Source organism: Carassius carassius, chromosome 48, assembly GCF_963082965.1.
Source record: "Carassius carassius chromosome 48, fCarCar2.1, whole genome shotgun sequence".
Taxonomy (NCBI): domain Eukaryota; kingdom Metazoa; phylum Chordata; class Actinopteri; order Cypriniformes; family Cyprinidae; genus Carassius; species Carassius carassius.
In genome coordinates, this window is record NC_081802.1 from 11,114,595 (window position 1) to 11,130,211 (window position 15,617).

Consider the following 15,617-nt stretch of genomic DNA (forward strand, 5'->3'; position numbering starts at 1 on the left):
CAAATTGTTGAGAATGACCAAAAATTCCCCTTGAACACCAGCAGAACAGGATATCTATGATATTTTTACCATCTGTACAACGTATTCTGATGTTTTGTGGTACTTAATGGGTACGAAATGACTTAGTAGTAGATGATGTATGACTTAGACGTAGTGTTGTAGTGTTTCTGTTGGATAAAGAAAGGTGTTTCTCAGATCAGGCTAAGCCCTTTAAAATGAAAGCTGTATGTACAAAAGCTTTAAATGTTCATGTGTTCAGAAAAAAAACATCGTAAATTTGCAGGTCCACTATTTGTACAACAACGAAACAGTTTGAAATTGGCATATGATGATTGACAGTACCATCCCACCCAAGTAAACAGTTTAAATTGAAGTGTGAAGCCCTACCCAGAAGCAAGACGGTATGCAAATCTGGATGTTTGAAAAACTAAATAAACAAAAATGCTTAAAGTTTAACTGGCCTAGCTCGAGAGGATTTAGGTAAAGACAAAAAAAATTAAATAAAGTTAATTTGGCAAACAATTCGTAAAATGCACTAAAAGGTCCAAATGTATACGCAAAGAAGGCTTAAAGGATTAAATGCAACAAAACTGCAAATATACAGGGAAAATTGAGTATACACCTTCAAAACGACACTTCCAACATAATTAGTCTCAAAAAAGGAATCCTCCTACAATACATTCAATTACTGGTTTACAAAAAAATTGCGCCATTAAATGACTGTTGTGATTCAAATATTTCGCTAAATCATTACGTGAGATGTTGTGATTTTCGCAAATTCAGGTTCTCTCAAGCTTTGTTTATATAATACGAACAAAGCCAATAAGACTTGTATGAGTGCTATTGTGCAACAAATTCATAGCCAGTCGGGCAAAAAAAATATATATATATATATATTTTCCGATAAATGAGTACGCGATACCGTCATGACCCCCAAAACCAAACATGGCAAAGAGAAACACGTGACACCACCGCATACTTTATTCCTAACATATAAAATCAAAACGATCAATTTGAAGTCGCTTCACTAGCGACAAAAAAATAGCATACATTTTCCGAGGATCTCTGAAGGTGCTCCTTGGATGCACTGCAAGCTGAACCCATGGAAAATGTCAACTCCCGTGGTGTCCCCCGCGCTGTCCCTGATTCAGATACCCACTTCGGCATATCTATTGCTCTATTGTCTTCATAGAGTCCTTTCATTCTTCGCCCGCAATTAGCCCTTGTAATGAAAAGTATGAAAACTCACCTGGAATTACATCGTAAAGACCCACCCCACCCCCCTCAAAAAAGCCAGCTAGCTATGGAATCTAAAAAGCTAAATTTAAGCGAGAACTAAGATATGGTACTACGAAACCGAGAGCGAACTCTCAAAAAACAACGCAAGCAGAGACCAGTTAAGAATTGAACCACTGATAAAATTCTCAATTTCCTATTTGCATAAAGCGACATTGATGAAATGGAAATTCAGTTTCCCATTCTCAAGCATTTCATATATAAGATCAGAGCGGCGACAATCGATTTACGAAATACCATAAAGAAAAGATCACTTGCCAATGGAATTTTTTTTTTTTTACAGCAGTAGAGACTCAATTCCCGATGGAAAAGTGAGTCTGACTAAATTACATATCTGGTCCATAAATTACATAAATAAAAAAAACTAAAATCGATTTCACCATATATAGCATTTTTGCACTGAGTTCCAAATGAGTTTACGAACATTTACATCACTGGATATTCATATCTCAATGTTATATTGAGTAAAAGCATGAATGAATCGGCTAGGAAAGGCGTTTATTTGATTGCTTCGGTCAAAGATTTAAAACCGATGTAACAAAGCATGTAAACAAATCACAATCTTTCAGTAAATATCTTTGAATACTAGCTGGATCCCTTTAATTATACTGATTAAAAACCCAATACCGGCAAACATCAGACTGGAGGAAACAGCCACCTGAATGATCAGTTTTGTGGATACAGAAGTGAGCCGGGTGTTTTTAGAAAAAACATTTTAGGGTAAACGTTTGAAGATAAAAAATTAATAATTTTATCTGTCACTTATTACGAAAAATTCACATGGTGTGCCATCTCTTCCAAATACTAAAGCAGTGATGGGAAATCTCTATACTTCACTCCTAAAATAGTATTAAATCACCTCCACCTCTAGTGTTATAGCATGTGATTGCACAACTATCACCTGGTTAAATTCAGTAATGCAAGGTGAAGTCCTTCAAGAATGTCGCACACTCATTGGGTCTCCACAAAGTGTTTCCATTAAGTTCCTACCTCAGTAAGAGCCCACCTACAGCCCATCTACAGAGCAAACGAATGCTATTTATCATCAGGCACCGGTTTAACGGCCCAGCCTTCGTGTTTGAGGAAGATTGGATGATAAAGCTATCAGCTGGAGGGGTCGACACTCAGAAAGAGAGGAAAAAACAGGCAAAGATGAGGACTATGAGAAGATCCAGTGCCTGATGGGGGTGAAGGTGTGTCCGAACGGTTTCCATTCATGTGTTTCTGCGTGTGAGGTGTGTAGTGCTTTCGGCCATGTGTGCGCTGCAAGTGTGTCGCTCTCGTTTGGTTTCTCTCTCACACCAAGTTGTACTCTTTCAGGTTGTGCTGCAGGATGGTGTCCTTGACCGCCGCGAAGACGAAGCGGATGTTTTCGGTGTCTGTGGCACAGGTGAAGTGCGAGTAGATGATCTTGTCGCTGTCTGGGTTCAGGTCCACAAACATCTTCAGGATGAACTCGCGGCCAGCCTGAGCGTCTCTCTGGGGACCTGTGAGTCAGCAAATGAGATAAGCATTGATTTTGAAGACAAAACAGGCTAATGGGAAGTGTATTTGGAAGTGGTTGCAGTTCACAAGTCTACCACATTGTGTCAGTGTAGGCTTCATTGTGAAAAGATTGTTACCATCAAATTCAGGGAAATAGTCCACCAGGTGAGAGTACATGATCTTCTCTTCCAGAAGGTCCTTTTTGTTCAGGAACAGAATGACTGAAGAGTTCATGAACCAGGGGTAGGTGATGATTGTGCGAAACAGCGCTTTGCTTTCCTCCATGCGATTCTGCAGAATTCAGAAACAAAAATACAACAATGAAAGAAGCGGCCCAGCTTCGACTTTTGCATCATTAACTGTGCTTAATCTAGCTGATGAACCTCAATGGAATATATTTCCAAATATACAGAACTCTATTACCCTAATATTACTCTTAAATACACAATTTATAAAATAAAAATTATATGAGTAAATACCAATTAGAAATAAAATTTAATTATGTATAATGAATGTCATATTTGTACACATTTTAAAATAAATAAAAATATCTAATACTAATAATAAATGCATTTAAAATGTGTGAATACATTACAAAAATCTATAAAATAATTTTAAAAAAGTATAAATAATAATGTAACAATCACAAATATTAATTTATAAATGTACATTATTCATTTGAAAATATTTCCACATTATAAAAACAACTAAAATAACACATTGTATTAATACTAAATATGAATAATTCAATATTATATCAAACAAATGATAAATTATATACATAAATATAAAATTACTAATACTAGTAATATTTATTCTAATAAATAAATTACAAAATATAAAATTAAACATTAAAATTGCTTGTCATTGCATATATACATTTTAATGTTTGTTTACACTACAAAAAATATATATAAATAACAAAAAAAAGAATACAAATATTGATTATAATAACTACTTTTAAAAAAAGTATAAACAATGTAACAATTTAAAATAATAAAATGTATAAATGTTCATTATTAATTTGATTTATACATTATAAAACCTACTAACAGACAATAATATTAAATCATATCTAAAACAAATGATCAGATACATTAATGAATTCTTATTTTGATATACACATAAAAATCTATAAAATAACTTACTACTAATACTAATAAAATGTATAAATATAATTAAACAAAAAATTTGTAAGTGTACATTATTGTATTAATTGTATTTTTTATACATAACTACGCAGTCACAAAAAAAATATACAATATTGATTATAATAAATAAATACAAAAAAAAAAAAAGAAAAAAAATCACCTCATTGTCAGATTCCACAAGGACCTGGTCATATTCGCTCAAGGCAACCAGGAACATGATAGACGTAACGTTCTCAAAGCAGTGGATCCACTTCCTGCGCTCTGATCTTTGCCCTCCGACATCCACCATCCTGAGACAAAGGGGGCAAAATAGGAGTTCACATAAAAAGAATGGTTTGATGATTATGATGACAATGAAATCAAATTACATCTAGAGGCCCTGCAATGCCACCAAAAATAAATTGGTCCTTAGGTATGGAAACCACTTGTCACACAAAATTAGATGCATCTCAAAAATCACATGTCTGTTATCATTATATTAAAATTTTGGCTGGAAAATCATGAGGTTAATTGCATTACATCTGGAATTCATTCTCACCAACATGCACAAATTAAGTCATGACTGTGTGGTTTCCAGGGATCAACTGTTTGGATAATATAAAACTGAACAAGACCAGCTCAAAAAACGACAGCAGACGTTAAACCTTCCCAATTTAATACAAAGAATTACAGAAGTTTTGAAACAGGACAATAAGCACGTAATTATGATTTCATCATGCAGCTGGAGAGTTTGGGGTTGGGAGAACAGATCTACGGTTAAGCACGGAGCTGGTCATCTTCAGTTCTGATAAAATGGCGACATTGTAAGAGGTGAATTTCACAAAGGAAGCAAAACTAACAAACATTTATAAATACACCACAAACAAAAACAGAACTGTAGAGTTTCAGATGTATGCTGGGATTAGTAACATCTATACAAAGACAATGAAAGAATGGATAGGACGGACAGGGTGAATGAGCGAGGAAAAAGCATGTTCACAGACTTGTAGCCACTGTATTAGTAAAGACCAGGGACAGATGGAAAAACAGATATGAAAGGTGCATCGAGCCGGTCAAAAAAGCCAAACACGCTTATTCACAACAAAGCAAATATTAAAGATGAACTAAAAGTACATGGGCCTTTGCGTTTCATGAACAAAAGTAGTTTTTTTTTTGTTATTTGGAAAACCTCATCAAACAAAAAGTTTCTTCATCGAGGGGCTCTTCTGGCCTTATAGATTTGTAGAAAATTCACTTTTTAAATACTTTTCATACTAGTTTGATTAGTAACATTATCCAATAGCAAATATATATTTAACAAATCATTTGTTCCGCAAGTCATACTCATTCTCACCACAATTTTGAATAAAATGGCTGACACCTTTGTCTCACTAAGGTGAATTTCATAGCTGGCATTTTATGTATGGATAATAAGCAGCCCTTAATGTCGATCAAATAGATCCACCATGACAAACAGAAAATATTTTTTTATTTAGCACAGTGGCTAGATTAACAAATAATCAGACACCACGCGATTTAAATATTCCATCAACGTTTAAAAGACTTTATGAATTCTTCACTGATAAAATGGATAACATCAGAAATACAATAACAAATGTTGATTCTACAGCGTCTTACACTTCAGTTTCATCCATCGCACCCAAAGATAAACTGCAGTGCTTTACAACTATAGGACAGGACGAGCTAAATAAACTTATCACTGCATCTAAACTAACATGTTTATTAGATCCTGTACCCACTAAATTACTGAAAGAGTTGTTACCTGTAGTAGAAGAACCGCTTCTCAATATTATTAACTCATTGTTATCTTTAGGTCACATCCCAAAACCATTCAAGCTAGCGGTTATTAAGCCTCTTATTAAGAAACCACAACTAGTGAACTGGCAAATTATAGGCCCATTTCAAATCTTCCATTTAGGTCTACAATTTTAGAAAATGTTGTGTCTGTTCAATTGTGCTCTTTCCTGCAAAAAATTATAAATAATAATAAAAAAAATATTATCTATATGAAGAATTTCAGTCAGGTTTCAGGCCCCACCATAGCACAGAAACTGCAATTGTTAAAATTACAAATGACTTGGTTCTTACGTCAGATCAAGGCTGCATCTCATTGCTAGTTTTACTTGATCTTAGTGCTGCGTTCGACACCATATATCATGACATACTCATAGATTGATTACAAAACTATACAGGTATTCAAGGGAAGGCTTTAATATGGTTTAGATCCTACACGTCCGATCACTACCCCTTTGTTTATTTAAATGGGGAGTCATCTCATTTATCATCAGTAAAATATGGATTGCCACAAGGATATGTCCTAGGTCCTATGCTATTTTCAATATACATGTTGCCCGTTGGTAATATTATTAGAAAATACGGGATTAGTTTCCATTAGGCTAGGGATCTTACCCGGTAAAGAAAATATGATCATATTACCCCAATTCTACAGTCTCTGTACTGGCTACCTTTATTAAGTTCCATATCAGTTACAAAATATTACTACTTGCCTATAAGGCCCTAAAACGGTTTAGCTCCTGTGTACCCAACTAGCCTTCTACCACGCTACAATCCATCACGCATTTGGCTGGACTTTTAGTAGTTCCTAGGATAGCTAAGTCCATTAAAGGAGGTAGAGCTTTTTCGCATTTGGCTCCCAAATGCTGGAATAGCCTTCCTGATAATGTTCGGGGTTCAGACACTCTCTCTCTGTTTAAATCTAGATTTAAAAAAAAATCTCTTTCATTCAAATAATGCATCTCATAATTTTGGACTGCAGTTGTATCTGATCAAATGGCAGTATAATTATTTAGCTTGGGTAAAACTAATTAATTTTACTTGGTTGGAACAGCAGCTACGCTAATGATGTCTATTTGTTTCTCTGTTTTGCCACGGGTTGCAACTAGGATTTACACAAGCTCCAGTCTGGATCCAGAACACCTGAGAAGAGAGGATGCCAATGCCTCAGAGGACCACAGATGATGCGAACCCTGAAACAACATACAGAACTACCAAATATTGCTACAAGTGTGACTGTATCATATACTAATTGCTGTTAATAGTATTCATCATCCAGTTGACTACAGTATGTCATTTTTCTCAAAATTTCTGCCAATTGCACATTAACTGACAGTCACCACTGATAAGCGACTATCGTAAAAAGCGTTATCCAAATAAACTTGAATAGAATTGAAAATATTTGTGCCATTTAATGCATTTAAGACACTGTGTTTTCCTCTGTCCATAACTGACATGTCAGTTACAGTGGGTACGGAAAGTATTCAGACCCCCTTAACTTTTTCACCTTGTTATATTGCAGCCATTTGCTAAAATCATTTTCCTCAATGTACACACAGCACCACATATTGACAGAAAAACACAGAATTGTTGACATTTTTGCAGATTTATTAAAAAAGAAAAACTGAAATATTACATGGTCCTAAGTATTCAGACCCTTTGCTGTGACACTCCTATTTAACTCGGATGCTGTCCATTTCTTCTGATCATCCTTGAGATGTTTTTACACCTTCATTTGAGTCCAGCTGTGTTTGATTATACTGATTGGACTTTATTAGGAAAGCCACACACCTGTCTATATAAGACCTTACAGCTCACAGTGCATGTCAGAGCAAATGAGAATAATGAGGTCAAAGAAACTGCCTGAAGAGCTCAGAGACAGAATTGTGGCAAAGCAGATCTGGCCAAGTTTACAAAAAAATTTTTTGCTGCACTTAAGGTTCATAAGAGCACAGTGGCCTCCATAGTCCTTAAATGGAAGACGTTTGGGACGACCAGAACCCTTCCGAGCTGGCCGTCTGGCCAAACTGAGCTATCGGAGAAGAAGAGCCTTGGTGAGAGAGGTAAAGAAGTACCCAAAGATCACTGTGGCTGAGCTCCAGAGATGCAGTCGGGAGATGGGAAAAAGTTGTAGAAAGTCAACCATCACTGCAGCCCTCCACCAGTCGGGGCTTTATGGCAGAGTGGCCCGACAGAAGCGCCTCTCCTCAGTGCAAGACACATGAAAGCCCCCATGGAGTTTGCTAAAAAAAAAACACCTGAAGGATTCTCTGATCTGATGAGACCAAGATAGAACTTTTTGGCCTTAAATCTAAGCGGAATGTGTGGAGAAAACCAGGCCGGTCCAATACAGTCCCAACAGTGAAGCATGGTGGTGGCAGCATCATGCTGTGGGGGTGTTTTTCAGCTGCAGGGACAGGACGACTGGTTGCAATCAAGGGAAAGATGAAGGCGGCCAAGTACAGGGATATCCTGGACGAAAACCTTCTCCAGAGTGCTCAGGACCTCAGACTGGGCCGAAGGTTTACCTTCCTACAAGACAATGACCCTAAGCACACAGCTAAAATAACGAAGGAGTGGCTTCACAACAACTCCGTGACTGTTCTTGAATGGCCCAGCCAGAGGCCTGACTTAAACCCAATTGAGCATCTCTGGAGAGACCTGAAAATGGCTGTCAACCAACGTTTACCATTCAACCTGACAGAACTGGAGAGGATCTGCAAGGAGGAATGGCAGAGGATCCCCAAATCCAGGTGTGGAAAACTTGTTGCATCTTTCCCAAAAAGACTCATGGCTGTATTAGATCAAAAGGGTGTTTCAACTAAATACTGAGCAAAGGGTCTGAATACTTAGGACCATGTGATATGTTTTTTTAATAAATCTGCAAAAATGTAAACAATTCTGTAATTTTCTGTCAATATGGGGTACTCTGTGTACATTAATGAGGAAAAAAATGAACTTGATTTTAGCAAATGGCTGCAATATAACAAATAATTAAACATTTAAGGGGGTCTGAATACTTTCCGTACCCACTGTATATTTTTCATTTGTAAATGTTAGAAAGTCATGCAAATATAGCCAATTTGCTGTCAGGAGTGGGCGATTCTTACGCAAGTGATCGAGCGCTGTGCTAAACAGATGGAGCGCAATAGAACAGAAGCTCAATCATTTTGAGGAAAATATACATTTTGCTAAAATATTTGTTGTTGAACATTAAATGTGACATGCAGAATTTTAAACCTACATAAGTATATTAAGTGCAGTAACTGTAAACCAAATGAAAGCTAGCTAATACTGCCCTAATTACTAGCTCATGTGATCCTCTTCAGTTAAAATCGTTTTTTTTCCTCATTTTTAATTGAGGGATTTTAACTTTTAATTTGGTGTTTTTAATGCTTTAAAGAGAAATTTTATATTGTATTGTTTTAATGTTCTACTAATAACCATAAAGTACAGCTGTCATAAAACCAGAGAAAGGCTGCATAACTTCTGATCAACTGAATGTGCATGTAGCAGCATGTTAAAATGTTTTCATCTAAAAAAAAAAAAATCTTGGGCACAATGCATTAAAGGGATCGTTTACCCAAAAATGAAAATTTTATGTTTATCTGATTACCCCCAGGGCATCCAAGATGTAGGTGACTTTGTGTCTTCAGTAGTACACAAACCAAGATTTTTAGCTCAAACCGTTGCAGTCTATCAGTCTTATAATATAAGTGGATGGGAATCACGGCTAAAACATACCAAAAAAAAAAAAACCTACATAACTTTTTTTTTTTGCTTTATTGTATATGTTTTAGCCGTGATTCCAATAAAATAAATAAATAAATAAATAATAAATAACAGCTTTACTTAAATTACAGCTTTTTGTACTATTATGGCTACATATAGCTTTAATTAATATTTTATTTGTAAATTTTTATATCTCTTTCATTTTAATTTAGTAGACGTTTGTCATTTTGTAGATTTTCTGTAATTTTTCTTAATTTTTTTAAACATCTTTAGTTTTACAGTTTTACATCAAGTTAAAGGAAAATGAGAAAGGTTAACCGAAACTAGCTGAAATAAGTTTTTTTTATTAAACTAATTACTAGTAAAGACACTTTTTTTTAAATATTTTTAGTTTTAATTATATTTACCCTGCCTACAGTTGAAGAAACACCCACTCGTAATTGTATTTTACATTAAAGTAAGTCGAATAGTACAGTCACATGCGTTATATGTTGCATTAAAGCAGATTAACGGTTTTTTTTTTCACTCTTAATGCAAACAGACAGAAAATGAATAAGTGCATTACAAGAATATGCTCAAGCTTAGTCAGCAGTCAGGTAACGCTCACTGCTCCTAAAATTAATGGAAATGTACGAAGACAAACTCACTGGAGATTCCAGCTAAAACAGAAGGGAATAATCAGAGCAATTCTCAGCTGTGCTATTTTTTCCCTTATTACACTTGCAATCGTGCTCGGTGAGGCAAAACATAAGAGAAGGATTTTATTTTATGTAGGCAACACAGTCTCGCTAGCTCGGTCTCTAGTGGCCAGGCATAAAGCTTTGATAAATGGACTCCTTCAGGAGCTACAACCTAAAATAAAGCCTCTTCAGCCAGCCTCCGTTCCTGCAGGAGGTACAGCTGACCTACTTACGAGGATAAGCTCTCTTACTCTGGAGGACGAGGAGCCGGAGAGGAAGACAACTCAACCTTGATACAGAATGTTTAAATGGCTGGGGTTGAGGAGTTTAGTGTGTAACCAAGTAGGTTACTTAACCAAAACAATTGCATTTCGTAACATCGCCTACAGAGGTTATCTGCATTCTGTAGTAGCAGTCACCTGAAACCACATGTGATCTACCTTGACATTTACCTGGAATGTGTCCCAGCCACCTCCCAGAGAAGTCAGCAAGTATTTGTTTGTTTTAAATGCAATAAACATTCACAAAAATGGTATTTGTACATGTCAAGTGCAGAACTTTTGTGATCACCTCTTTTCAGAGGATTTCTCTCTCATCTAGGCTCTAAACAGGGGGGTTGTGGAGTGCTACTCATTGCCACATCACCTGCCGAGCCGTGGTTCGTATATATATATCCTGCTACAAGGGCCTGAGCTCTGTGTGGGAATGTTCTCTTGTGTGCAGTGGATTCTACTTTAAGGCCTTGAATTGCAATGTTTAAAAGGTAAAATTGTGTCTGGTGCCGAGTACTGTTAAAGAACTCGGAACTACTTTTTGTAGTATGGACTTTTCTTGGCATTACAAATTTTTACACTTACATTACATTTCAGTTTCTCATTATGCAAATAATAACCATGACTGAAATCTTTATTAAAGAAGTCGTGGCAAATTTGCAGATACTTTCACCAAAGAAGACATTGCTAGGATTCAAAAAAATGTCAAGTGATACGAAAGCAAAACAAAAAAAGTTTTGGTATCAAACTTAAGAGCATTTAAAATGAAAACTAGGATATTATATAGAGAGAGAGTTTTGTTCTGCTAAACAGTTTAATACGTTTAAATAAATATAAAATTTAATTGAAAGGTTAAAAGGCAAAAACAAAAAGGCACAAATCAAATGAAAAGACAAAAACAAAAAAAATGCAAAACAAAAGGTAAAAAGAAAACGCAAATCAAAAAAAAAATAAAAATAAAAAGGCAATTAATAAAATGCAAATCAAGTGACAAGTCAAACAAACAAAAAAACGCATAAAGAAAATACCTTATGCTTTTAAAAATTTGATTGCTTAATACAGCTTAATGTACTTAAATTTATATATTTTAGAAACAAAACAAAAGCGAATGGCAAACAAAACAAAAAGCAATATTGCTCTAATGCATAAAAACTGTTGCTATCACTCCTAAGAACTTGGTTCTGGTTAGAACATGGATGAACCCTTATGTCTCACAATCAACCTTCAATCCACTGAATTTCACACACATAAATAACGATAAAGACAAAAAAAATGGATGAATGTTAATGAAGTTAATGACTTAAGAATGACATTAACAGCCAGTAACATCAGAAAAGTTGATAAACTTATCGAACCTTGTTTGTTTAACTGGCCGAAGTGTACCAGATCAAAAAGTTACAAACATATGAAGACATTAAAACTTGAGGAGGAGTCCTCTCCGACATTATGGTCTACCTGAAAATGATGCTTTGCAAGTCGAAGGGATATTCAATAATCCCTGTAGTAGGGATGCGAACCCTAAGCACGTCTTGCTGAGTCGGCAGATATGACGGGTCTGCGATACGGTCCAAATCACTTAGATAGCTAGAGACAAGGAGAAATGGAGAGAAAGGAAGAAAGAAAGAATCAAGCATGGCAGCAGATCCCTTTAAGATCCCCTTGGAAAAACAGTGAGGGAACGCCACTCAGGATCCTGGGATGCAACCCCACAACCTTCTGCTTATTCCACTGATGATCTCTACAGTGAGTTCCCCCAAAACAACACTCTTTAAAAGAAGCAAAGAAACCACAATAGCAAAGGTTGAGCCCCGGATAGGTGTGAGAATGCAATCAGGGAAGGCAGAAGTGCAGTAGCAAGCAGCAGCAGGTTAAAGGTCAGGAGACAACGGCGGCAGTGAGGGTGTGCCGTGGGATTGGTGCTACCTGAAGATTATATTCTCCAGGTCAAAGGGATACTCTATGATGCCAGTAGTGGGCACTCGGACCCTCAGCACATCCTGTTGGCTGGGCACGTATCCCGGAAGCGATATACGCTCTAAATCGCTAAGGTAACTGTGGGATGAACCGGTGAGAAACAGAGGAAATGTACATGTGTGTATATATACACAACTAAGTAGACCCACACGAAAACTCACAAAAAATCCTGAACTTTTCATGTTTTCCATGCAGTTTTGGAAAACCTGTAAAACTGATTTAAATATGGTTAAAAAAGAAAAAAGGTATTTTAAAAATATAAATATGTAAATATTCAAACCCCAAAACATACATTTTGACTTATCGTTATTGTTCTAGACCAGATTTTCTTTTGTGGAACACAAAACGTTTAGAGAATTTTTACGCTGCTCTTTTTCCCCCTTTGAAACTTGGTGGGACTTGTTCAGTTACAAGCCACAGTGCATGAACATTGAGTCAAACCTGGCACAACACATTTTTACATTGAGTGCAAATGAGATTTAAGGGGATTTTCAGAACAGAATTTTGTTTGCTTTTTCCGAAAAAGGGATTAAAATGTTACAATAGGTGTGTTTGACTTTGGCTGTGGCTGGAATTCACAGAAACTCTGCCATTTACAGTTGAAGACTTGAAGTCAGACGCTTTCTGGTTCCCAAAGTAATGTTCGTGTCGTGTTGCGTATTTTATAAGATATGAAGTATATTACTGTATTTTTCGGACTATAAGTCGCACCTGAGTATAAGTCAGCCACAGTGGGCGGTGCACAAAAAAGTTAATTTCAATCCCTGATTCATTACCATTTTTTATTTTCACAAAGACACTGTACGACATCAGACGACATTGCCCAAGTCACATGAGCAAAAATATGCCATAAAAGTAGCCCATTATAAGCAGCGTAAACATTCTTTAAAATTTCTCCATTTATTATTTTTTTTGGAACAAGATGAATATGTAAAACTTACATTTTGAGGAAGTTTTGGTAAGAGCATAGATTCCGTGTGGGTGTAATGATAAACTAAGTTATGCCATTTTTCACATAAAGGTGATTGTACTGTACTTTACTGCAAAGGCGCATTCACACCAAGGACAATAACTATTACTGAAACTATAACCATAGAAGAATATGGAAGTCCACACCACCACTATAAGGAAACACAAAGGAAAACACAGCCAATCATATTTATCCGGCTTTTAAGGAGCTTTCACATTTAAAGCAGCACAAAACCGCAGCACGCTTACAATAAACAGAATGTAATCGTCCATTGGTGTGGAAGCTAATATAGTTATTATGTTCTTGGTGTGAACAGGCCATAATACTGCATCTATACATCTATGACTTATCACAAATATGCTTCTAACTGACCGCAAGAAGAGATGTAGCTTCCGACAACTCAATTAAAAGCAATAAAGTTAAAAGGAGCTAATGGCTAATAGCACCATACACACTTACTATTTAGTGGAGTCAGAGAGCTGGTACTCTCGCCTGCGGTCGTAGGCTTCCTGGATGCCTTGATCCGCCCAGAGCATCTTTATTGCATTAACATAGGGCTGGTCGAAGGAGCAAACCTTCTCCACGTCGACCTCTCGCACCAGCAGAGCATTGTTCTGTGGATAAAAACACATTACACAATAAACAGCCCATTTTATGTCTTAATGGCGGTGTAATACTAATGACTTCCAATGGGGTTTACAACCAACTAGGTCACAAATTGTCGAGTTAAAGTTTCTTCTTATTAAGGCAATATCAACTGATTCTTCAAAACCAAAACATTAGAATAATTAACTGTAATCCTGCACTGAAGAAAGACAGCTGACCGTGGTGTGACAGCAATAAAATTTACAAGCAAGTTTTGTAATGCTTTTTATAGCCACGTTTATGGCCTATCTGGGTTTGATTTGCATCTCGACGTGCACTCTGGGCATCAAAGAGATGATTACAGTGGAGTGACAGCCAGGGATTGTTCAGCGTGCAGCAGTCACCTTGTTATTTTCGTTCTCGAACGGGATCTTGAGGTGCCAGGTGGCATTGATCATGGCCTGCATGGAGGTGAAGATGTTCTGGTAGACGAGTTTGGTGAAGCCACGCTTGTCCTCATCGGTGTAACCTGTCCCGTGAATGATCCGCATCTGTTTAATGAACGTACTCTTGCCGCTCTCGCCCGTGCCTGAGGATGACAAAACAACAGCAACATTGGGAAAGGGTTAGATCATATTTTGGCTCCAGTTTTAAATCAGCCTCCTGATTTTTGAGAGCCCAAAGATATCAAGGTCTATCTGAAGCTTTTTCGTATTTGGCTCCAGTTTGGATCCAGCCTTTTTAAAAAGGTTTTAGTCAACGACATTTGAAAAGACTCTGGATGATGCCAACTTTATAAGGATAATAGTTTTGTATGTTGATTCATTCACAAGTTGTAACTGCTGCCTAACACGTTTGTTGTTTGCTTAATGGAATACACAGTGTTAACTAACCACATAACATCCATTTGGCAGTAATATACAGCTATAACAGGTTTCTTTTGACACACTGCACTCTGGCTGAATACTTTTTAATTGTAACATTAAAACAAGTATTTTCTATTAAGCTGCTTTAAAACAATGCGTTATGAAAAATGCTATACAACTTTGAAAATCAAATACGAGTATGAATACTAATTTGAAACCATTTATTCAATAATTAATTAAAAATCTTAAAATTACAAACTACAATAATATATCATTATTAAAATTCTACATTGGCTTTAAATATGATAAACAGAACTACGATTACTAAACACTTGTATCAGAGAGTATTTAATAGGCCAACATTTTATAAAACAATATATAAGAAATTAACATTTACTATATATTAGCACGTATTTGTCTTGTCTTGACAAACATTTGCACAACTTTTCTACAAAATATTTTTATACATAAGCTAACATATGGTACTACATGTACACATTTAATATTAATATATGTGATAGGTACCAAAATGTCATGTTTACAACAACTCTATATTGAAATAATTAAGTGTAGAAACCTTAAACAAAAGCATTTTCATCTCCTAAAAAGAGGAGCTTCAAACTTTTATGTTCTAGTTCAAGATCTAATCATGCAATTAACCATGTTAACGCAATGTAAACTAATACAGCCACACTTTAAAACAGAATTCTTATAAAGGAACATCTCCCTGTGCATTTCTTAGGTGCTTAGGATGACTCAAGCCAGTAAAAATGTTTAAGCCATCGCCAAAGTTCAACAATACAACTTCCCTG

At 36.1% G+C, this 15,617-nt stretch overlaps 1 protein-coding gene across 3 annotated transcripts in view; it reads right to left on the reverse strand.

Moving 5' to 3' along the window:
- Nucleotides 1-2,038: 2,038 nt before the first annotated feature.
- The window catches only part of LOC132131950 (guanine nucleotide-binding protein G(q) subunit alpha-like), a 36,138-nt gene continuing 22,559 nt past the window's right edge, over nucleotides 2,039-15,617 (reverse strand). The window contains exons 2-8 of one of the 3 annotated variants that reach the window (XM_059544142.1): nucleotides 14,344-14,528; nucleotides 13,814-13,968; nucleotides 12,334-12,462; nucleotides 11,866-11,994; nucleotides 4,093-4,222; nucleotides 2,919-3,072; nucleotides 2,039-2,783 (exon numbers count right to left, since the gene is read on the reverse strand). In XM_059544142.1, coding sequence (XP_059400125.1) covers nucleotides 2,593-2,783; nucleotides 2,919-3,072; nucleotides 4,093-4,222; nucleotides 11,866-11,994; nucleotides 12,334-12,462; nucleotides 13,814-13,968; nucleotides 14,344-14,528 — 1,073 coding nt within the window. In that variant the 3' untranslated portion in view covers nucleotides 2,039-2,592. The remainder of the gene's footprint in view (nucleotides 2,784-2,918; nucleotides 3,073-4,092; nucleotides 4,223-11,865; nucleotides 11,995-12,333; nucleotides 12,463-13,813; nucleotides 13,969-14,343; nucleotides 14,529-15,617) is intronic. The other 2 variants (XM_059544144.1, XM_059544143.1) reach the window with 2 other exon arrangements.